Source organism: Sturnus vulgaris, chromosome 24, assembly GCF_052056855.1.
Source record: "Sturnus vulgaris isolate bStuVul1 chromosome 24, bStuVul1.hap1, whole genome shotgun sequence".
NCBI classification, from domain to species: Eukaryota; Metazoa; Chordata; class Aves; order Passeriformes; family Sturnidae; genus Sturnus; species Sturnus vulgaris.
In genome coordinates this window covers 7042629-7066369 of record NC_142266.1, presented here as the reverse complement: position 1 = coordinate 7066369, position 23741 = coordinate 7042629, and the positions used below count along the sequence as shown (strand labels likewise).

General features: G+C 59.6%; 2 protein-coding genes across 2 annotated transcripts; one reads left to right on the top strand and one right to left on the bottom strand.

Annotated features, from left to right (window-relative positions):
• Positions 1-11798: 11798 nt before the first annotated feature.
• Positions 11799-12308, bottom strand: TRNP1 (TMF1 regulated nuclear protein 1). The gene has a single exon (XM_014890515.2). The coding sequence runs from the start codon at positions 12306-12308 to the stop codon at positions 11799-11801; it is 510 nt and encodes a 169-aa protein (XP_014746001.2).
• A 2656-nt stretch (positions 12309-14964) lies between these two features.
• KDF1 (keratinocyte differentiation factor 1) lies at positions 14965-22880 on the top strand. The gene is made up of 5 exons (XM_088178257.1): positions 14965-15008; positions 16143-16313; positions 18316-19392; positions 20207-20281; positions 20816-22880. Exons 2-5 carry the CDS (start codon positions 16238-16240, stop codon positions 20896-20898), a joined length of 1311 nt encoding a protein of 436 aa, XP_088034383.1. The 5' UTR covers positions 14965-15008; positions 16143-16237; the 3' UTR covers positions 20899-22880.
• Positions 22881-23741: the final 861 nt, after the last annotated feature.

Genomic DNA, 23741 nt, shown 5'->3' with positions numbered 1-23741 from the left:
TCAGAAGGTGAGATCAGAGACTAAAATCCCCGAATTGTGGGTGGTGGGAGGCAGGACAGGCACGGCCCTTCCCCACGGACACAGTGAGGGATGGAGGAGCTCAGGGCGCCTTCCCCACAGCCGCGATTGCTCCGGGCTTTGGGAATGTGCCCTTCCAGAGAAGAGGGAGCCTTTGAAGGCGAGCTGCTCATCTGGGGCAGGTGCTGCTGTTCCGGCTCGTGCCGACTGAGTAAGAGCATCCCCAGCAGCGCCCACGTCAGCGCTGAGCTCAGCCGGGAGCGGCCGCGCCCTCCGCCCCCACGAACGCCCCGGGACCTGGAGATGGTGGGCATTGCTAATGGCACTAATTGCCCCGTGCTTATTTAGCTGATGATTTGTTTTATCCAGGCAGGCTGAGTTGGGTCTGACCCATCGGCCCCGAGGCCATCCCGCTGTGCAGAGAGCCAGGAGAGAGCAGGACAGCAGGACAGGACAGCAGGACACACAGCCCTGGGGAGGAGCACTCGGGGCTGTTGTGGATGAGAAGCTCAGCGAGGCCTGGGAATGTTTGCAGCCCAGAATTGCAGCCCTGGGGTTATTCCACCGCAGGGGAGGGGGATTCTGTCCCTGTGCCCTGCTCAGGTGAGACCCCACCTGCCGAGCTGAACACTCAGCATCAGGAGGGTGTGGAGCCGCTGGGGAGAGCCCAGATGGGGCCACAGAGATGTTCCAAGAGCTGGAGGCCTCTGCTCTGAACCCAGGCTGGAGAGCTGAAGGTGCTCAGCCTGGAGAAGAGAAGGCTCTGGGGAATCCTTAGAGCCCATTCCAGTGCCTAAAGGGGCTCCTGGAGAGCTGGGGAAGGACTTGGGACAAGAGCCTGGAGTGGCAGGACAAGGAGGAAAGGCTTCAGACTGACAGAGGGCAGGGTTAGGTTGGACATGAGGGATGAATTGTTCCCGGTGAGGGTCCCTTGGCAGCCCCAGGTCAGTGCAGAGCCCACGGGCAGCTGGGAGGAGCCGGCTCTGCCCCCAGCCAGGTGCTGGCAGATGCTGCTGGGTTTTGGGGGAGGCTGCTCAGCGGTTTGGGTGCCGTGTCCGTGGGCAGGCAGGGAGCTGCTCTGCTCCCCAGCTCAGCAGCTCCTCACTCATCATCACGTGGGCGGGAGGAAGGCTCATCCCGCAGCCGGCGCTCCCTAAACCCCGGCAAACCGGGATTACCGGCGTTATCCCGTAATTAAGGAAATCCCTCCTCTCATTAGCCCCGTCAGGGCTGCAGCTCCTTCCCTCCCCTCCTTCCTGCTCGGGCAGGGGGTCCCCACTGCCCCCCCACGCCCTGGGGGGCTCCAGAGGAGCCTGGGGGACGTTTTCTGTGTAAAGGGGGGCCAAGAGGTGCCACAGGGCACAGCCTAAATGCAGCAAAAGGTTTTGGGATTGGGAAGGGACACGGAGCCCAGCAGAGCTCAGCACCCTCGGGGCTGGCACCACCAGCAGCCCTGGATCCATAGGGTGCCCCCTACTCCTCATCCTCCTGGAGTTTTCTTCATCCCGGTGGGAATTGCCTTCTCACCTCGCCAGCGGGGCGGGGGATGGAGCTGCCACCAGCCTGGTGTCACAGGAGGGCAGGACAGGGCCAGCCCTGCAGCAGGACAGCCTGGAGAGGGGGCTGGGGGAGCAGGACAGGGAGCTCCATCTTGGCTGAAATTCTGGTAGAAAGCCTGGATTTGGGTTAAAATCCTGGGCTGAAAGCAGAGCAGGTGAATGGGAGCTCAGAGGGTTGAGATTCTGGGAGCTCTCTGTGCAGCTGAGGTTTAAATTTAGGAATTTCCAGGCAGGTGAGCACATCTGTGGCTCGGCCCTCAGATGGCCTTTGTCTCCCAGTCACAGGAAGGATTTAAGAGCTTTCAGGAAGAAGGGAGTGGAGAGAATACATCCCTGTGATCCCCCTGGAGGGCTTTGGAAGGATGAGCAGAGCTCTTGGGGCTCCCCATGGCACGGAGAGTCCCAGAAAGGAGCGCCAGGACCTGATCCAAAACCCTCACCGGGAATTTTTCCATCTCCTGCACCGGGCTGTAGATCAAACCTCGGGTGACCTGCGGGGCTGACAAAGGGAAAATGGACTTTTGGGGTTTGTTTGATGTCCCTGGGGCTGGGAAAGGACGTTCCCGGCCTCGCTCCTGTCCTGCCTTTGTTCCTGGGCTGGGCACTGTAGCGCGGAGCCCCAGCAGGGGCTGAGCTGCCCCGGCCTCGCCCCCTTTCCCTCCTGCAGCCGGGCTGGAGCCGCGGGGGTTTAGGCGCTGGAGCCGCGGGGGTTTTGGCGCTCACAAGGATTTTCAGGAGTTTTCTGTTCTCTAGGGTTTTCCAGAGGATGCAGGGCACAGGGAGCGGAGGGGAGAGGAGAAGCCCCGAGAAAGGATGGAGGAGGATCCATCCCCGGCTCTCCGCGTGTCCCGCGGGCCCAGCCCGCCGTGGGCAGGGGATGCTGGCCAGGACGGGAGCTGGGAGCGCTGCGATGAGGCTGCCCCAGCAGGAGGGTTCTGTGTGTGGGATTTGGCCGCAGCTTCTCCTCCGGGCGGCCGCTTCCCCCCTCGGAGCGGCGTTATCGGAGCAGCCGCCGCTTTCCACTGGCAGCGATAGCACAAGGACACGGCAGCTCCTGGGGACACGGGGACCTCGGCACAGGCTGCTGGCTTCGCCTATCACAAGGCAAAGAGCTGGAAACAGGCAGGGAAAATAAACCCAGGGCTCCGTGTGGGAGCCCCGCTGGCAGCAGCAAAATTTTCCATGGAAATTGGCGGCACTCGGGGACAGAGCTTCACCTCCGGGACACCTTGTCCACCTTCACCACCTTGTCCCGCACCCCCTGGCTGCTGTTTGGTCACCCAAGGGACCGAATCCTTGCTGATGATGGGATGCTGGTTCTCCCCATGGGGATGGGTTTTTATGGGATGTAGAAGAGGCGATGTCCCAGAGCCGGGGGTGATGCCCAGCCCGGGAAGCCGCGGTCCCACAGCCATCCGTGCCACCACGGCCCTGCGTGTCCCGGTCCCTGCGTGTCCCCCCGGTTTGTATTTTTCTTGGCAGTCCCCGGGCCGGAATGTTTCCCGCTGCCGAGCGAAAGTGGAGGCAGGAATTGCTGGAATAGCGACAGGCTGAGTAACAGCGCTAACTTTATTCTGGAAACAAAGGGCAGTGTCCCGGCTCCCAGCGCTGCTCCCGCTCCCGGCCGTGCGGGGGCCAGGGCTGGGGAGCGCCCGAATTCCTGTCCCGGGGACCCCCGGGCCCGGCTCCCACCTCTGCTGCCCCCGCCTGCCAAAAGCGCATTTCCAGAAGCGAGGAGAAGTTGTAAAATCGCGCAGAAAGGCTGGGATTTCCCTCCCAGACTTTTAAGCAGCTTCCCAGGGCTTTTCCCTCTGCAGGTGTATTCCCAGCCTATCTCCGAGGATTTTGTGGGGGCTGCGAGCCTGGCGTGGACAGCAAATATCCCTGAGCCCCCCGTGCCTGCCCCCACTCGCGGGTGCTGACCCTAACCCTGACCCCCCCTCTGCCCTTGCCGGGGTGAATTCTCATCGTGGAGGTGGCCGAGGGGGGGATCCCTGGGCAGAGCCCCGAACCCCCAGCCCTGGCAGCACCTCCTGGAGCCCAGCCCGGGCTGGCTGATCCCGCAATGAGAGCGGGGCTCGGTCCGAGCAGGATCCGTCCCTGCGAGCAGCCTTGGTGCCAGGGCCGGCCTTGGCTGTAGGGCTCGGGGCAGGGCAGCGCTTTCCAAAACAAATATTTGTGCAGCTCAACAGCACGTGGGAAAGAGCAGGATTTGCAGGGGGAGGTTCCCAGGGAGCCGGACTCGGCCGTGGGGGCTCAGCTGTGCCGTGACCTGCCAGGTCCTGAACCTCGTGGGTTTGCACAAAATGGGTTTTAATTTGCAACCCAGAAGGGGAAGCACTCTTGGATGGACCCAGAAAAATCCCTCTGGCTCTGAGGGAGAGGTGGGACTGTCCCACCTGGCTCTGCCCTGCTATCCGTGCTAGAGAATCTCAAAGACCCCAAATCTCCCCCAACCCGCTGTGTGTGAAGCTGGGCAGGGTTGTTGGTTGTTGGTTGCACTGGCAGGCCAGAGGCGTTGCAGGGATGCTGGATGTCCTTCCTCGGTGGTGCCATTGTCCCCCCAGCCCCTCACCCCCACAGTGACAGCGCTGTGCCTGGGGGATCCCCTTCACCATTTAACTTCCCCAGGATTCACATCCTGAGGCTTTTCCTTGTGCCCGTGGTACCTTAAACCCCTTTTCTTCATCACTTTTCAAGTGAGATCGTCCTGCACCGAAAATCCCTCCTGCTCTGGCACCCCCAGGGTGGTGACACTCGCCCGATGCTGCTCCAGCCACCTCCCAGCTCCGGAGGGTTCCCCACCCGCCCAGGTTTTCCTGGAAGTGCTGCGGGAAACAGGGAGGGACCCGTGCAAAAGGCAAAGCTGAGCCCCCGGGACACGCAAGAGCTCCTGAACTCCCCCAGGGCGAGGAACTGGAGCACCGAGGGTCAGCGCTAATTGGGAATTAGGGCACGGAAAGCCCCGGGCTAGGCCGGGGCAATGGCCTGGCACAGGGCACCAGTGCCTGCTGTGAGCTCTTCCTCCTCCTCTTCCTCCTCCTCTTCCTCCTCCTCCTCCTCTCCAGGACAGACCAGCTGTGAGGTCAAGGTGTGATCCCGCTGGGATTTAAATCCCTTTGTGCTTCATTGCAGCGCATCCCTCTGCCCGTGCGGCTCTGGGGGTACCTGGTGCATCCCGCAGGGACCCCCCGGTGTCAGGAAGGACCCCTGGGCAGCACGGCCGCTGTGTCACGCCTGTCCCCAAGGCTGGTGGCGTGTCCCCAAGGCTGGTGGCACGTCCCCAGCACGTTGTTCCCCCCGTGCCCCGCTGGGGCTGCCAAGGGTGAGCCAGGGTTTCCCCAGGTTCTCCATAACGGGAGCTGCTCCCGGCCCCTCTTCCCTCCTGCTCCTCTCCATAAGAGGCGAGGCGGGGAGAGCCGAGAGGAGCCTGAGCCTGGCTCTGCTCCCTGGATTCCTTTCCCGCCTGTCACCGACAGATTTAGTCCCGAGCGTCAGCGCCTCGCAGTCCCGGTGCTCAGTGTGATCCCTGCCCTGCGATCGCCCAAACCCCCCAGACCCCCCATTTTTAGCTCTTCCGAACGGATTTTGCCGGTTGAACAAAATCCACCTGCGGACAACAGAGGGTTGGAAAAAATCGGGGTTTGTTTTGTTGGGTTTTTTTTTTTTTTTTTTTTTGCCCTAAATCCGTGCCTCCCGCAGGGATGGCAGTGGGAGAATTGGGGCTCGGGGGTGCCAAGGGCTCGGTGCCACCCACAGCACCCAGAGAAGGACGAGCAGCACCCCATGGAACCGAGACATGTGGAAACCTGGAGCTGTCTCTGGAAGGGAAACCCCAAACCCCCAAATCTGTCCATTTAGAGGATTATTGCTGCAGTTTTTAGGAAATCCTCACCCACACCCCAGAGCCCGAGGGAAGGGCTGCGAGCAATGACTGGTGCTTTTGGCAATTAATCTCGTTAAACCTCTTAATGAACCGTGATCAGGTTCCGGGGCTCCCATCATCTCAGATTGCGGGGGATTAGCAGGGAATAAAGCAGGGAGGGGAGGGATGTCCCTGAGAGCCTGCTCTGGGCATCCCTGCTGCAGGGCTGGGAGCTGGGCCTCATATCTACCTATTCCACTTCATATATTCCGTTTTAGATCTTCATTATCAATTACAGATACGGAGGCTGCAGGGGGAATCTGTCCAGCGGGAGATGGGGCAGTGAGCAAGGCAGAACCACTCACAGCACCTTGCCCTTTGCTGTGCACGTCACGGAGTTATTTTGGGGACCGTTCCTCACTGCTCTGCCCTCCCCAGGATTTGCCAATCCTCAGATTTGGCTGCTGTGGGGGGGAGACGCCGGTGCTGCAGGGAAGGGGCGGGTGCAGGTCCCAGGGTGCTCGGGATGGCTCTGGGGAGGAGCAGGAGGATCATTCCCCTCTGCTGGGGACAGCGGAGCCCTGCTCGGGCCGGGAGCACCTGCGGGATTTGGGAAGGAGCAGCTGCAGCACGGGCAGAGCCTGGGATGGGATTAGGGCAGCCAGCACTGAAAATAGAGACGCTGCCCTGTGCTGGGGAACTCGGGGCTGGTCCAGGCAGCCCTGGGGTGCAGGTGACAGGCACGGATACCTGAACCCTGGAAAATCGTGGCTCGTTTGTCCTGGCGGTGCCCGGCTCCAGCCTGGCCCTCCTGGAGGGAGAAAGGCTTTAGGAACCCCCACCTCCAAACCCACATTGGCAGCATTAATCACCCATTTCCCTTAAAGGGTTCCTTTAAAAAGGGCTCAAATGCGGGGACGAATCTGTTCTGAGCACCCAAACGCTTGGAAAAGGGGCGTGAGGAGGGGGCTGAGGCTGACCAAGACATTTTCTGCCGTTCATCACCCAAAAGCAGAGGGTCTGAGGGGGGACACCACTGTGCCAGGGACAGAGGCAGCACAGCCGAGCCTCATCCCAGGGTAGGACCCCAGGAGAGGTGACAGATGGACCCCGTGGCACAGTTTTGTATCCTGGTCCAACCTGGACCCATCCCTGCCTCCATCCTGCCCAGACACGGAGCCGGCACCATCCTGACCTTGCCCTGATCCCGCAGGGATCTCCCCGAGGGCAGGGGCAGAGCAGGGGGAGCCGTGGCTGGGCTGGGGCATCCCCAGCCGGGCAGGAATCTGGCACATTAACTTGCAGGGCAAAACAACCCGATTGCCGAGGTTTAACGAGATCGGTGACTTAAAGAGCTTTAGTGGGGAAGAGAGAAGTGGACCAAGAGGAGCTTAACACAGTAAGGCGAGCACAGAGCACCCAGGTGCCATGGGATGGGTCCCGAGGCCTGGAATCCCTCCGGAGACCCCCGGAGCTCTGGGCAGGGGGTGATAAGGTGCTGAGGACACCGTGCCCACCTTCAGGCCCTGGGCAGGGTCCCCCAGCTGGCAGCAACAGGGGGACAGAACCAAAAACTCGGGATTTATGGGCATTTCTCAGCACCCTGGAACAGGGATGAAGCTCAAGGCTGCTCGTCCCAGGGATGAGGGAGTGGGAAGATGGAAATAGGGCCGGGTGTGTTCCCAGGTCACAGCCCAGCCCCTGCAGACCCCTCCGGACGCCGACTGCCCTGCTCAAGGACCAGGAGGAGACCAAAATCCCGGTGTGGGACCTGCAGCCCCCGCAGAAGGCTCGTGGGGAGCCCGGGCTCAGCTGCGGGACGGGATAAATCCGAGGCCAGGGGGGCAATTCCCACCCTCGGGGCTGTTCGGGGCTGGCATCGCCTCTCAAGGAGGAAAAGCCGGAGCGGAGCCGGTCCCGCCGCGCCGGGGCTCCCGCGGCGCCCTCTCGTGACAGCACCGGGCTGTCCCTGTGTCCTGTCCCTGTGTCCTGTCCCTGTCCCTGTGTGCCGTCCCTGTCCTGTGCCTGTCCCTGTGTCCTGTCTCTGTCCCGTGTCCTGTCCCTGTGCCTGTGCCTGTGCCTGTCCCGGTCCCCTGTCCCTATGTCCTGTCCCTATCCCCTGTCCCTCTCCCCACCACTCTGGAACCGTCCCTGTCCGACCCTCTCCATCACCCTCGCCCCGTTCCTTTGCTGCCCTTCATCACTTTTGCACCATCCCTGTCCCCTCTCCATCACCCTCCCCTGTCCCTGTCCCCTCTCCATCACTCTCCCCTGTCCCTGTCCCCTCTCCATCACTCTCCCCTGTCCCCTCTCCATCACTCTCCCCTGTCCCTGTCCCCTCTCCATCACCCTCCCCTGTCCCTGTCCCCTCTCCATCACTCTCCCCTGTCCCTGTCCCCTCTCCATCACTCTCCCCTGTCCCTGTCCCCTCTCCATCGCCCTCCCGCTGTCCCTGCCTTTCCCCCTCTCTCATTTCAGCCCCGGGCAGTTTCTGTCGTGCCCGTGGCTGTCTGTGCCCATCTCCCCTCACACCAGCTCACTCCATCAGGCCCAGCCTGCAGGAATTAGCGGCCCAAAGGGGAGAAGCCAGGCTTAGGTATTAACATACCACATTAATTTTCTTTTTCCCAGAAAGTCTGTCACAGAATAATCCCATAACCCCCCCAAGTGTGGGTGCTGTTTATGTAACGGGGCTGGCAGTGGGGTTATGTAAACCCTGAGCTCCCTGGCCTGGGGCTGTCCCGGAGCCACCGGGGCGTCTCTCCTGCCCCGTCCCTGTGCTGGAGCTGCTCCGTGTTTGCTCTCCCTGCCCTGAGCCCCAAACGGGCCCAGGACCCCCGGGGATGGTGGTGTCAGCTGGAGATTCCTCCCCGTGGAGATGCAGGATGTGCTGGCTGCTCCCACCGTGGAATGGAACTCCGGGCCAGCTTCTCTTTCCTTTTAATTCCTGTTCCTCCAGCATCAGCAGTTGCTGCTCCAGCCCAAAACGCGGGCCTGGCCAGAGCTGCCCTCCCCGCCCTCCCTGGTGCTGCCCTTGCTGCTCCCGCAGGAAGGAGATCCCGGGACACGGAGATGGATGTGCCTCTGCCTCTCCCCATCCTCTGGAATCCCGAGCCTGGCGTTCCCTGGGGCAGACAGGGACCCCCAGTTCAGCCCTGGGCAGGGTGGTGAGGAGCCCTGGGCTCACCAACCCTCGCTGGCTGCATCAGCCTCCCCCATCCCGCAGGAAAATGGGAATAAGGGTGTGAATTGCTGTGGATGTCATGTTCCAGCTGAAGATACTCCAGGAATACAAAGAGGGATGAGACTGTGTCCTTACTGAGACTGGAGGGTGGGGAGGAGCCACCACACAGAGGGATTTTTAATGGTTTTGGTCTTTCTGGTTTAATGGAGTTGATTTATTATAAATTTAAGGTCTTTCCCTGCATTTCCTCTAAGTCGGTTCTGCTCTAATCAGGTCAAAAGCTGATTTGCAAATAATCACCAGAGAAAGGGGAAAAAATCGAGGGATTTAAGCCCAAGCTGTGCATTCCATACTATTAATTGAAAGCCAGCAGAGATAATGTGTCTCTTCTCCTGGCTGAGACCCCTAAGCTGCTCTTAGCAGCAAATTCTGCTCTTGGCTCCGGGAATCACCTTCCTGTGGGATTACACACGGGAAAATCTCCCCTGGCACTGGGGGAGTGAAAGGGCAGGAATTGGGGAGCCCCGAGAGGTGTCAGAGCATTCAGAGCTCTGCAGGGGCAGCACAAAAGCAGAGCTGTGTGCAAACTGGGATTAATGGGGAACGGCAGAGCTCCCGAGCGTGGGGCTGCAAAGGCAGGGTGGGCGCTGAAATATTTCTCTGTCACCTGTTTTCTGCAGGTATTTGTGTGCAAGCTGTGCCTCGCTTGTCACCCAAGTTGTGCCTTGTTTGTCACCTTATGTGAGTTTTACAGGACAGCCCATGTCTGCAGGTATATATAAATATATTTATATATATGTATGTATATCGTGACATCTGAACATATATTTCCCCACACGCTCAGAGGAGGGAAGAGGTCGATAATCAGAGAAATCCACTCTGGTATTAATTACATGCCATTACCGGGGCTTATTTGCTAATCCCCATTCTAATCACCCTCCCGGTTATACTTCAACCAGCGCCTCAGGACGCCGCACGTAATGAATAAAATAGATATCAAAGTTTATTCCAGAGCACGGGCAGCGCGGTGCGGGCAGCGCAGCCAGGGTTACACAACAGACCTGCTGTCACACCAGCGGCACATTCGGACGTCAGTGAAATCCCCCCCACCCCAGCCCGAACCCAGTCTTTTGCTGTTAGTTTTTTAAAATTAAAATAGATAAATAAATAGCGGGAGAACTTATGGTTTTCCAGGGGGGTTCATGCAGCTTCTGCGGAGCGCCACTGCGGAGCTTGGCACGGCTCGGGCACCCTCGGGTGGCGGCTGGCACGGAGGGGCAGCGGGACCGCGGGGCCTGGCAGCTGAGCCTCTGCAATTCCCGGGGAAACCGGGCTGGGTCCATCCGCTCCGAGGCGTCCTGAGGCCGGCTCAGGGCTGGGACAGCGATGGGGACAGCGATGGGGACAGCGATGGGGACAGCGGCACCAGGGCCGTGCACAGGCTTCCAGTCCGGAGAGAGACGCTTCATCCCGGGATCCTTCATCCCCGGACAGGGATCCTTCATCCCGGACAGGGACCCTTCATCTCGGACAGGGATCCTTCATCCTCGGACAGGGATCCTTCATCCCGAGCCCATCTCCGTCTCCTCGTGCCTTCTGCCAGCTCGCAGCGACCGGCTCTGTCGCCAGGTGACATTGGGTGTCCCCAAGGACGCTCGCTGGAAGCACCGGGAGCCTTCACGTGTCCGTGCTCGGTCAGTGGTCAGAGCAGTCCCGAATTGTGCTCGGTGCCCGGTGCTCGGTGCCCGGTGCTCGGTGCCCCGTGCCAGCGGATCCCGAGTCCTGGTCCCCTCCCGCTTTGTCCCCGCTCTCTCAGGCTGCAGCCCCAGCGCTGGCCAGGGACGCTGCAGGCGCGGTGGCCCCGAGCCCGCTCGGCTCTGCCGAGGTTTGCAGGGGGCGCGTCAGGGCTGTCCCGTGTGTCACAGTCCCACCGGTGTCCCCAAGCGCTGGGGTCCCCTCCTGGGGCCGTGGGGCTCGGACGGGGAAGGGGCCCTGCCCCAGAGCGGCTGCTCTGAACCTGCTGCCTGCAGGAGGGAGGCGACCCCAGACCGGGCTGGGGCTGCTGGCAGCAGATTCCTCTGGAAACACCCCCAAACCTGGCAAGATCCTCCAGGGATCCCACACTCCGAGGGGTCTCCCAACCCCAGGGAGGCTCCCAGAACCTGCTGGGTCCCCCAGCCTCACTGTGTCCCCCCAGTCCCCCCGGTTCACTGCACACCCTGGACCCTGACCCTGCAGAGTCCTTCAGGCACCACAGCCCTCAGGGACGCTCTCCCCACCAAATTCCCCAAGGTCTCCAGACCCTGCTGAGTCCCCTGGAGTGCCCTAATACCACAGGGTCGCTTATGGAACCCCAAATACCCCAAAGTCTCCCCCACATCAGACCCCTTGGGCCGCTGGTGGGATCCCCAGACCCTGCTGGGTACCCCAACCCCATGGAGTCCCCGAGACCCTGCAGGATCTCCCTGGCACCCTCAAGGATGCTTAAGCCCTTCCAACGCGCAGGGTCCCATCCCACTGGACCCCTCAGACCTCCCCCACCCTGCAGGATCCCTCTGGGACCCCCAAGTCCATTGGGTTCCAGCCCATCGGATTCCCCAGACCCTGCTGGGTCCCCCCACCCCATAGGGTCCCCTGGACCCTTCACACTCTGCAGAATGCAACTGTAACCCCCAGACCCCATTGAGTTACCCCACACCAGGTGGGCCCCCAGATCCTGCAGGGTCCCCGAGGCCCCTCACACTCACCAAGGTGCCCCCGACCCCAGGACCCCCAAACCCACCAGGCCCCATCCCATCAGAGTCCCCAGGACTCCCTGAACGACCCCAGGCCCTGCTGGGACCCCCCCACAGCACACTTCCATCATTGAGCCCCACAAGGTGTCCCTCCACTTTCAGAGCCCCCAAACCCCCTGGCTCCCCACGGATCAAACCCCCTCAAGTACCCCAGACCCCTGTAGCTCCCCAAAGCTCCCGCGTCCCCACCATTTAGGCTTCCCAAAACCCTCTGAAGGACCCCCCCACCACGAGGTTCCCCAGATCCTGCAGGGTCCCCCAGACCCACCAAAGTGTCCCCAACTTTCAGAACTCCCTGGGTCCCCACCCATCAAACCCCCTCGAGTACCCCAGACCCCTCCAGCCCCTCCCCGACACCCCCAGCCCCGCCGCTGTCCCTACGCGGAGCCGCGGGATGCAGCGGGCAGGCGGCGCACGGGGGTGCCCGCGGTGGCCCCGCGGCTCCGCGCAGTTGCCCAGGGCACGCAGCTGCGGAGGGCACGGGCGGCCGCCAGCAGCGCTCCGGGCCGGGGCCGCGGGCGGCGGCGCAGCCCCTTCTGCAGCCGCTGGCTCTGGGCCGCCAGGGCGAGCTGAGCCTGAGCCACGCCGGCCCCGAGGCGGCCCAGGGTCTCGGCACGGGCTGCCAGGCGCAGCTCGGCGTGCAGCAGAGCGCAGTGAACCTGCCGCACCCGCCCCTCCAGCTCGGCCGCCGCCCGCCGCCGCCCCTCGGCCGCCACGAGCCTCCGCCGCGCCGCCGCCAGCTCCACCGCACCGGGACCGCCGCTCTTGCTGTCACCGGGACCACCGGGACCACCGGGACCACCGGGGCCGCCGCGGGACGGGCGCTGCGCGTCGCCGCCGCTGGGGCTGGGGCTGGGAGGTGCCGGTGCCGCCGCTGCTGCAGCCATGGGAGCGGAGCGGCGGCGGAGGATGCGGCGGGGATTTATAGCCCGGGGGCGGCGCTGGCGGCGGCGGCTCGGCCCCGACGGGGGCGGCTCCGGCACGGGGCAAGGGGGTGGGAGACACGCGAGCCCCGACCGGGATGGCACAGCCCGGGGCTCGGTATGGGCTGGTACTGCACTGGGCACGGCCCGGTACGGCACCGCTATGGGCTCCATCCTACACCGGGCCCGGTACGGTACCGGTGCCGGCACTGATGGCATCCCGGGCTCGGTACGGCATCGCCCCGGTGGCGTTTGTGGCGCTGGAAAACTGCCCTCGTTTGGAGGGGCGGGTGGGAGCCAGGGCAAGCTGAGAAGGTCACTGGGGTCACTGGGAAGGGCTGGGCCGGGCGGGGCCGTGCGGGGTGTCCCGGGCTCAGGGGTGTCCTTGGATGTGCGGCTGTCACAGCAGCGTCGCTGCCACGTCACTGTCACTGACACGGCTTTAATAAAGCGGGGAGGGGGCTGCCAGGGGAGGGGGCTGCCAGGGGAGGGGGCTGCCACGGGAGGGGCCGCTGCCACCTTGCTCGCCCCAGGGCCTGGTTTTTGGGGTTCCTCCTCTTGGAATGGCATCTTCGTGTGGTTGCGTGGGTCTCACATCGGAGCAGCAGAGATGACAGAAACCAGGTGTCAAGGTTTCATCCCACCCCCAGACTGGAATAAAAGCCGAAGCCAAAAACAAGAACCGAGCTTAAATCTGTTTAAGGCAGAGCCACATCCAGGCCTTCAATGGATGTCGCCCACGGGGCTGGTGACATTTCTGCTTTCCTTACCTTAGGAGGAAAAAAACCCCCATCTCCTGTGCTTTGCATCATATTCCTGCTCCTGCCAGGCTGCCACACGTCTGCCAGGCACCGGAGCAGCGTCAGCGGCTGCTGCGTCACTGCTCCGGCCCCCGCTGCCGGCTCGTCCCTTCCCCCGGCTGCCACCGCATCCCCCCCGCCCCCGTTGGGGTCGGAGCACGGCTCCAACATTCCCTGAAGCTCCCCAGGCTGAGGGGAAGCTGAAGTCCGGTTTGAGAGATCTTCGTCTGTCTGATACAAACGCTGCTCTAAAATGGGCGGTGGAAGTTGAGGGGTGCTGCTCCACCGTGGGGTTAAAACTCTTCTCATGCTTCCTCTGCCTCCAGCCCAAAAAATCTGTGGGGACAGGCAGGAATTAAACAGAGCATCCTCCTCTCTCATTTTTTTGCTCTGATTCGGTGGAACCCGGCCCCCCAAGGGTACCCCCAAAAAGGGAAAGGGCCGGGTGTGTCCTGCCCTGAGCTTCCCCCTTTCCCCCAAAATGAAACCGCGGAATCGCAGAGGTTGGAGGGAGCTCAGGAGGCTCCTGCTCCGTCCTTACCTGCTCAGAAAATCATTGCTTTTTTGGGTCACCCCCCATGTCTGCACTGCTTGACGCCTTCCCAGCTCCAGTCCCTGCTCCAGGGTGAGAAAAGGACATGGAGAGGGGGAGTAGCTGTGCCTGGACACGAGTTTAAGAAACAAGAAGGTGAGCTGGGGATACTGGGCAGTGAGGGTGAGCCCCCCGTGTCTCCAGGCTGTCCCAGCACGTCCCAGCAGTGAGCAGGCAGGGGCTGGTAGGTGCCGATAGTAGAAAAAGACAAGAAATGCCCCTGGCCCGAGGTAAGGCATAGCCTGAGTCCCCAAAACCCTCTGGCACTGCAAGATTTCTGCTCGGGCTGTGGAGCTATTAATGATTTAGCAGAGGAGGCTGCAATTAGCAGCGCTCAGAATAAACCCCGGTGATGCAAAGGCGCGGTGAGAGCTTTGTTCTCCTTTTGTTCTCCATTCCCTGAGAGTGCTCCTCTGCCGGGGCACCGAGCACCGGGAGGGGACACCGGGAGGGGACACCGGGAGGGGACACCGGGATGTGACCCCGCTCTGCGTCCTGCGGCCAGCGCAGCCCCCGGGACTCCCCCGGGACACGGGATTAGGGATGCAGGAGGACAGAGCCGAGGGATGTGCAGTGGCCTCATCTCTGCAAAGCCCCGCGCTGGGATGTGCTCCAGAAAGGCGAAGCCTTATTACCGGCAGCAATAATTAATGTGGGTGCCATCTCGCCCAGCCCCTCCCCTGGTTTTTTCCCGGGTGTCCCAGTTATCAGGCGCTGCTCTTTCATCCTGGCACAGTTTTAGGGAAGGAATCCTGCATCAGGATTTCAGGTTTAAGCCCCAGGACTCCTGGGCTGACCCAGCTCCCTGTGCCACCATTCCGGACCCAGGGATGCAGCGGGGTTTGGGACATGGTGGCAGCTCAGCGGGCAGGCCATGGGGCACGGGCAGAATTCAGTGCCCAGCGGTGCTGGGCTCAGAGGGCCACGCTGCGCTGCTCAGCTCGTCCTGGCAGTGCCGGGCTCCACGGGACAGAGCCAGGAGAGGTTTTGTGGCCGGGATCTGTGTCAGGGATCTGTTCCCGGTCATTCCCGGGTTTGTTCTCGGATCTGTTCCCGGTCCATGCCCGGGTCTGTCCCGGGTCTGTTCCCGGGTCTGTCCCCGGTCTGTCCCTTTCCGTTCCCGGGTGTGTCCCGGTCCGTTCCCGCTCGGTGCCCGCCGTGGCAGGAGCGGCTTCGCCCGCCGCGCTCTGCTGTCCCTCGGCGCGGCCCGTCCGGGTCACGTGGCGCACCTGGCCCAGGTGAGGCGGGGCCGGACGCGCTCCCGGCTGGCAGGTAACGAGAGCCCGGCCCGGCCGGGCCCGACCCGACCCTAACCCGGCCCAGGCCCTGACCCCGACCCCGGCATCGGCCCCGCCATCAGCCCCGGGCCCGGCTCCCACCCCGACCCCGCCGGCGCTTCCCGGCTCGGCCCGGGGGCAGCCGCAGGCCGCGACCGGCAGGGAGGGAGGGAGAGAGAGAGGGAGGGCACGTCCGTCACCCCCACACCGGGATCCCCTCGGCCCCCGGGCTGCCCCGGACACGGTGCCTTCCCCCCCGGCACAGGGACCCCGGTGAGCCCCGGCTGGGGACACCCCGGCCCCGCCACCGCCCGTGTCCGTGTCCCCGCACCGTGTCCGTGTCCGTGTCCCCTCACCCTGTCCCTGTCCCCTTCCCGGAGCTCCGGGCTCTGCCCCGCGCTGGCCCTGGTGGCTCTCGGAGCTTTCCCGGGGCCTTCGGGTCTCCCTGGGCTCGGTTCTGGTTCCCGGGGCTGGAAAACGAGGAGGGGGCGCGGTGGGAGCCTGTGCAGGACGGGCTGGGATGGTTCTGTTCCCTGCTGTTCCTGCTGCCAGCTTCTTTCCCCAAAAATCCCCTGTCTGGAGGACATGGTGGGGGCTCAAGGTAGGCAGAGGGGGCTCTGTTTGGTGCCCAGCTGGATCTCCCCTTTTCCTTTTCCTTTCCTTTTATTTGGGAGGGAAGAGAGTCAAACTCTGTTTGCCTGCCCCGTGCTGGAGCAGGGTGGGTGTTTGGGGCACAGGGGAGCGTTTGGCAAGAGGCAGTTCCTTGGTTGTTTATATCCCAAAAAGCTGAGCCAGAGAAGCTGCTGGATGCCAGGGATGCACAGGGAGGATGCTGGACCCACATTTGCTCTGGGTCAGCACCTCCATCCCTGCCCCTGCCAGCAGAGCAGGTGGGAACAGGAGCTTAACAGGCGACTTCCAGCTCCTGGCCAGGCTCCTTAGGACACTTCCCAGCTGTGGGTGCTTCCACAGAGTTCAGAGAAGCTGTGTCAGTGTGTGACTCCTGTCTCCTGAGCTTAGGAGATGTTCCCTGGCTGCCAGCAACACCAGCAGTGTGGTTATGGGCAAGTGGATGTGACATTGTTCAGGAGATTCACAACTTAACTGGGCTTGTTTTAAACTTTCCAAGGAAATCCCTCCCTCTGAACAATGAAGATCTTAGACCCTGGCTAACCCCGAGTCCTGCAAACCCTCTGTGGATCCTTCCTGGCTGCTCTGGAGCAGATGCTGAGGCTCTCTAGAGGGATCTCCAGTCACTCCCAGTGCCTGTGTGAGAGCAGAGGAAGCTCCCAGCCATCGTGTGAGTAGCACCTGGATGTGCATTTTGGTCTGAGCATTCATTTCTGGCTGAGGGTTTTTGGTTCAGTCTGTTCCTATCCTGGGGAAGCTGCTGGATCGAGGAGCTGTGTCCTGCCTGTGCTCCTGAGGAACTTTTGTGGTCCAAAGGTCCCAGAAATGTGAGCTGTGATGGGAGTGGGCGAGCCCAGAGGTGTCTCTGACACCTGTGCCTCAGCTCTTTTCCTCAGAGCTGAGATAATGCTCTTCTCTGTCCCAGATGCTCTGAAATTTCAGAATATTGTCTGTTGTTATATAAAGGAGTGTTGCTGTCCAGTGCAGATGCTTGGTCTCTCAGTGAAGTCTTAGAGTGAAAAGAAATATCCCAGTGAGCAGTTCCTAGTTCAGGACAAATGTTTCCATTTGTCATGTTTTTTTCAGTCTGTTTTTAAATTTTGAACTACATTACAAAAATGAGGAAGTTGAGGGGAAAAATCTCAACTTTTTCTGAAGTGAAAGAATCAAAACTCTGCAGTGATGCTGAGGTGAGGGAGCTCTGCCTGCTCAGCACTGAAATTGGAGCATCTGGGGCTTTTTATTTTGCATATTGCCCAGGAATGTGCAAAGGGAGCTCCTGGGATGAATTTTCATAAGGTAACAGTGCCAGAATATTCCTGGAAAGCAGTGGTGTGCTGTAACTGCCTGGCTTTCAGTCTGGGCCTGTTCCTTTGTGGGGAAAATGTGACTGTTGGTTTAAAAACCAGGGAAATAGAGGCAGGGCTCTAACAAAGTCTGGCAGATTTATTTATTCATGCTTGAGGTGCCCTATAGAAAGTCTATAGCAAAGCAACAGGGACAGCCCTAAAACACTTAAACTATGGCTGTGCTCTCACTGCTTATTAATTACCCTAATTAGTATTTAAAAGGATCTCTTGGAGGTGAAAGCAGTGTTAGCCAAGAAGCCTGGAAACCATGGAGAATTTTGGGACCCACCACAGCCTGGGAAAAAGGCAGAGCAGTAGGAGTGGAGTGACAGCCCTGACCTGACTTCCCTCACATCGCCCCGTGCTGAGCTTTAATAACAAAAATAACAAAAAGATTAAAAATAGGGAGCATTCACATGCTTGTCACTTTTTGGCAAGATCCTTTCCTTAATCCAGATGAAGACATCAGGTTTTCATGGGGAATCATTTGACATCACCCGACCTTAGCATGACTGGCAAAAATCATTAGTGTTGGTAATGCTGTCATTGCTAAATCCTCCAAATTGAAATAGCAGCAAATAACGTGGAGCTGGAATTGGCAGCTTGCATAATGATGGATTGCTTGTCATCTCCTCCTGGGCACGATGTGTTTGGAAATGGATGAGTGCTGTCAGGGCCCAGCCTAATCCTGAGGAATGCAAGACAAAGGGAAGTTGGTAAAAAAAAGATACTTTCCCTTTGGAGCCCTTCAGTGGCTCCACCTCCAGCTGTGCTGCTCCTTTATTGCTCTGGAGCTGCCTCCTCTTCCAGCTGCGTGGGGGAAACTCTTCTGAAGGTTACAGGGGTTTTGATGTCTGAAAATAGCCCCTGTAAAGCATCTCCCTTCTGGTCTGAGCAGCTGCCCGAAGGAAGCAGCAGGGCTTGGGTGGTGGGAGAGCCCTGGAGCCTGGGCTCTGAGGGAAAACAGCACGAGTGTGGTGGTTTGTAAAGATTTTCTGAAATTTTTATCTGGACAGTCTCTCTTGTACTAGACAAGAAATGTGTGAGGGGAGGAGGAGTATTCTAAAAGTTTTATTCTGAGGTTTGGGATTTTTTCTAATAGTTTCTAGTTAAAGCTTTTCTTTATACCATTTAAAGTTAAACCTGTTTTGCCTTCCTCCTAATCCTATCTCACAACAAAAAAAAACCTTCAAATTGGCAAACCAAACCCACCAGAGCGAGTGCTGATGTGAGATGTCCCCGTGGGCCGTGGAAATGCTGCCCTGGGGACTCTGTGGCCGGGCTGGGTGCACTGCTCTGATCTGAGCCCTCCCTGTGCTGCAGGTGCCCGAGCCATGCTGGGCAGGAGGAGCCGCCTGCCCCCCGAGCTGGGCAGCGCTGGGCAGCGGGGACAGCCGTGCCAGGAGCCGCTCAGGGCTGGGGCAGCCGGGGACAGCGATGTCAGCCTGGAGGTGCTCAGTGGCTCCACGCCCGACAGCAAAGGCGGCCGCGCCCAGCGGGACAGGAAGGGCCGCAAGGCCGAGCTCAAGGACTCCAACGGCCGGGAGGCAGAGACCATCACCTTCATCTCGGGCACTGCCGAGGCTCCCCCGGAGCAGAGCCTCTGCTGCTCCTCCCTGTCTCAGGCCTGGAACACGTACAAGGCTGTTTTCTGTTGCATAGTGACGTGTGGGGGCTGCTTCCAGGACTGCAGTGTCTGCATTCCCTACCCGGGGCCTGCTGAGACCTCCACGGATGAGGGGAAGAACGGAGACTACAACGGGAGACTCCCCAACAGCCCCACCAACACCTCTCCTGCTGAGAAGAACGGGAACCAGATCAAAAAGTCCAGCACGGGCAGCAGTTTCAGCTACCCAGACGTGAAGCTGAAGGGCATCCCTGTCTATCCAAACAGGAGCCCCAACCACCACCTGGAGTCTGACTCCTGCTGCAAGGAGCTGCTGGAGAAGCCCTTCAGGAACAGCATGGAGAAGCCCCCTCTGCCCAGCAGCCACAGGAGCTCAGAGGAGTATTACTCCTTCCACGAGTCGGACGTGGACATCAGCGAGCTGAACGGCTCCATGTCCAGCAGGCAGATCGACGTGCTCATCTTCAAGAAGCTCACGGAGCTCTTCAGCGTCCACCAGATCGACGAGCTGGCCAAGTGCACCTCGGACACCGTCTTCCTGGAGAAGACCAACAAGATCTCGGACCTCATCAACAGCATCACCCAGGACTACAACCTGGACGAGCAGGACGCCGAGTGCAGGCTGGTGAGGGGCATCATCCGCATCAGCACCCGCAAGAGCCGGGTCCGGCCCCACATCTGCACCCCGAGCCACGAGGAGAGGAGCAGCAGGGGCAACGCCCCCGACAGCGGCAACGAGACCATGCTGGAGTCCATGGTCATCAGCCAGGACGGTACGGGGGTCCCGGGGGGTCCCTGGGGGGTCCCTGGGAGCTGCAGGAGGGTTGTGTTGTCAGGGGCACGGAGATGTGGGGCTGGAAGCTGCTCTGTCCCCAGGGGGGTTTGTTCCCCTGCTGTGTGACCGGGGTCCTCATGGAGAGCTCTGCTTCTCACCCTCCCTGTGCTGTGGCTTCCTCCAGCCTGTCTTTCCTTGCCCATGAGGTTTGTGCTGAGCAATAGATGTGTTTGTGCTGCTGCTGCCTGTGCTCATCTAAGGGAGGCAGAAAATCCATGAGTCAAACTGAACTGGTAGGACCAGACGAGCTGCTTGTGCCAGAGGATGTCCAGTTACTCAGCTGGCTGTGTCCCATGTGTGCCTGGCTGGTGCCAGCCTTAGGCTGCAGTGGCAGTGTGTCCTCCAGCCCAGACCTTCCCCACACAGTGAATTTCCCTGCACAGGAAGGGCTGTTCTCAGCACCAGAGCCTCCTGCTCCTTCCTCCTTGTGGGAGCAGCCTCACGTGTCTGAGCTCCAGAGCAGGTACTAGCAGAGTTTGTTCTAGAAAAACCTTGAAAAGCCAAGTGTGGGGGGCAAGGAGATATCCAGAAGTAGCAGAGGAACTGTGTGGGTGTTGTGCTTCCCAGATTAGCAGAAGCTGCTCCTGGCATTTAAGGACACCCAGCTCAGACTGCCTGGACAGTGGAGGAAGCAATGGGAGGAATCAGAGCCTCTCCTGTTCCCTGAGGCTGCTCCCTGCCAGGATCCTCTGTGCTGAGTCACCCTTTCCATCATCCCTCACTGTCTCAGCTCCTCCTGGTTCTCATTGCAGAGCTGGCCGTGCAGATTTCGGAGGAGACGCCGGCAGATGTGATGGCCAGGAACATGAGGAGGCACAGCAGTGCAGGTAACACCCCTGGGGAGGCCCTGAGCCTCCCCTGCTCCATGTCCTCATCCTCCTCAGAGGCTGAGCCTCCTCAGGCTCCCCCCAGTGCTCCTGGGATTTGGGAGTGATGGAGCTCAGACACTCCCTGGGTTGGTGGATCTTTCTGAAAAGGGTGAAACCCAGGAGTGCCAATCCCTGTCCTCACACAGGACCTGACCTGGGAGCTTCCAGTCTCTCTTTGGCAAAGTTTGGGGCTGTTTTTGGGGTGTGACTGCCAGAGGTCACAGCTGGGTGAGACTGGAGCAAAAGGAACTGTGCAGAAGGGAAGCAGGCAGGAGTGGCAGGCTGCCCCCAGCTCTGATCTCCCGAAGAGCAGCCCAGGGCTAGAAGGACAAGTCTCCTCCTGCACAGCAGCTCTGTCCTGGGACAGGGCTGTTCCCTGCCATGGCTTGTGTGCCTTTCTCCTCCCTCATGGTACACAAAGCCTTTTGTGGCAGCTCCTTGCCCACTGCCAGGCTGTGCTTGCCCTAATGTCTGTTCTCTTTCCTCCCCAAGGCTCTCCAGCCAGCAGAGATTCCTCTTTCCAGGACACAGAGACTGACTCGTCTGGGGCTCCTCTGCTCCAGGTGTACTGTTAAAGGACCTGAGCAGCAGGGAGGCATTCCAGGGCTCTGCTCTTGCCATGTGGACTGTGCTGTGCCACATTTGATTTTTTTTTTTCCCAGTCTACCTTGATCCTTACTGAAGCCAGATGCCTCCTGCTGTCTGAATCTCACTGGATGTTTTGGTTTTTTTGGACAATCAAGGAAACTGCAAATCTGATGAACTTGGGAGGTGGAATGTGTGCCCAGGGAGGAGAAGATGGACAAGGAAGTAGCAGATGTCTTGTGCGTCTGTGATCCTGTAAATCCCATTTAGCTCCAGCAGCCTCAGTGGCTCAGCCTTTCCCTGTGGTGCAGTTCCTGCTTCCTGGCACTGCCCAAGTGAACTTGGGTAGGGAATGACTGTGGTGTCTGTGCTGGTGCTGATGTTGAGGTGCAGGCTGAGCTCCTGCCCTGGAAGGACCCAAATCTCTATTTAAAGTGCCTGTGTTGGTCCCACAACCCCAAAGTTTTCTACCCACGGTGTTTTCAGTAGCCAGATCTGCCTTTCCCTGCTGGCCCTTGGTGTCACCTCCTGTTGCCTTGTGAGGTTCATTTAATTTGTGGCCTCGCTGGGGGATCCACGGGGATCAGCTCTGCCAGCCTGCTGGGAATCCTGGGGAGCACACACTGGGACCTGCCTGCCAGCAGCTCTCCCTCCCTGCTCTGCCCAGCCCTCCTGGGACAGCCTGGAGTGGCCCTGTGCAGGTGAGGGGAGCACTTGGCTCACCCCTAACTTCTTGTGGTTCAGAACTGTTTGAGTGTTCTGCTACAAAATCCCTTCCACGTGCTTTTCTTCAAAAGGAGAGGCCCCTGAGAGTGTCTGCAGAGGGTTTGGGAGGCACTGCTGGCAGCCAGCACCTCCAGCAGGCAGGGGGAAGCAGGAGATGGGCACTGCTGTCCCCAGGGCACGGTGCCAGGTGCCCTTGAGGGCTGCAGCAGGAGGAAGCTGCATCTGTGCTGTTGCCACTTGGTTGTTTGTCACAGAGTAAACACAGCGAGCCGTGGGACTTGTTTGGAGATTTGGATGCCCTTGGACAAGAGCAGAAAACACTTCATTGAATTCACCAGCCACAGGATAAACACACCCACTGGATTTTGGGGAGAGGGAAGCCCAAGTAGGCCCCAGGTTTTGGTGTGGACCATGGTTTTGTGCCTCAGTTGGACTGAAATGTGCCTTAATTGAACTGAAATGTGCCTTTATTTTATAGCCTGTGATTGCTCTTCAGAGGTTTGGGCAGGAAGGAAGGATTTAATTCCTCTCACAAGCTCTCAGGCTTCTTTAAAAGGCCAAAACCCTTTGAAATTCCAGTTCCAGTCGCTGTTAGAGCCTGGTTTTGTAAACCACTGGCTTTTTTCAGAGTGTGCTTCCAGAAATCAGGGGCATTACTGAGACCACACCTGGAGACACTGACAGAGATATTTCGAAGATAAAGGGAAGAGACTGAGCCTTGGATTTGGCTCCCACTCCTTGCTTTGTGTTTAAAGCTGTTGGTTTATGAGAAGTGGAGTTTATACAAGGCAAAGACTTGAAGCAAGGCCAGGCTGGGACTCCCAGGGGAGCTGTGTGAGGTCACCTCCTTCCCAGTGCTGCCTGTCCTGAGGGACCCGCTTGGCTCCTGCTTCTCCTGGGTTTGTACTTTGTGATTTGGACAAGTTTCCTCCAAGCTGTGCTGAGGTGTCACTTGGGTCACACTGACACGGCTCTGTGGGCTGTGCTTTGGAGACAAGGGGTGAGCTGGACTTGCAACGAGCAAAAACACATTTTTAGTGTCTAGTCTGGGTGTGAAGAGTGAGTGTGTGTGGATTAAACTAGCAAAAAAAACCCCCAAGCCCCCCAAAAACTCACTAAGGAAGACTGTCAGCTCGATGGTCCCTGAAGCTGGTTCACCTGTGGTGTCTTATGGGATTCTTTTGCACTCATTGGTCTTAAATGTTCTGGTTTGGTCTTTTTTATAAAGTAAAAGTTGTGCTCTTTACCTGTGCTGTGACTTTTACATTCCTGTTTCCTTCAGCTTGGGGATCCTGGGGTGGGGTTTGATTCCTGCTGCCCCAGATGGAGAAAGACATTTTCATCCATTTGGTAGCTCCAGGGGGAGCCTCTGGGGAAGTGTTTGAGAAACCTGGACCTTCCCTGGGCGGTGATGCTGGAGCTGAGCTCTGGAAAAGCTGAGCCTGAGGGGCAGAATTTCCACCTTGTCCCTGTGATGTCACCAGCTCGTGGCAGCAAAGGTGGGGTTTGCTGTGCAGGATCAGCTCAGGGAGGGAGGCCCAGCCTCTGACCCTGGGACTTGAAGGACCAGTTCTGCACTCCCCAATTTCAGAGCAGATCCCAGGATAACCTGCAGGGCTCCATTCCTGGCAGGTGGCCTGGGGGGTTTCCCTCTGGTGCACAGACCTGGATGTGTTTGCTGGGAGGATTTCAGAGCCATGCACAGGTAAATGCTGCCTTCTCTTGGCTGGGCAGGGTCTCTGGGGATGTTTTTGTGTCTGCAGCCCTCAGAGCAGCTGGGTGGGGGCTGTCAGCCCCGTGCTGTTCAGGAGCTCCCTTTGTTTGCTGCCTGGCTTTCCTTGCTCACACGGGATGAATCCCCGGGGTTTTTGTCTGCACGAAGTTGTTTGCTGTGGATGGAGCTGTCTTGGTCTTGCTGGGGTGGTTTTTGCTCTGAGCATTAGTGCTGAGTGTTCTGTGAGGGGTCTGACTGAGTTGCCCAAGTGGAGACCTCCCTTTACCTGGCCACAGGTGCTTCCTTCTAGGAGCCTGACTCAGCACCTGGCTTTTCCTGAACATATTGTTTGTTTGGTTTTATTGGGCTTGGTTTTGCCAGGAGAGTCTCCAG

Coding starts and splice junctions, on each gene's coding strand:
- KDF1 (XM_088178257.1), top strand. CDS start 16,238: ATGCTGAGGCTCTCTAGAGGGATCTCCAGTCACTCCCAGTGCCTGTGT. Junction 19,393..20,206: donor CATGGTCATCAGCCAGGACG/GTACGGGGGTCC, acceptor TTCTCATTGCAG/AGCTGGCCGTGCAGATTTCG. Junction 20,282..20,815: donor GAGGAGGCACAGCAGTGCAG/GTAACACCCCTG, acceptor TTCCTCCCCAAG/GCTCTCCAGCCAGCAGAGAT.
- TRNP1 (XM_014890515.2), bottom strand. CDS start 12,308: ATGGCTGCAGCAGCGGCGGCACCGGCACCTCCCAGCCCCAGCCCCAGC.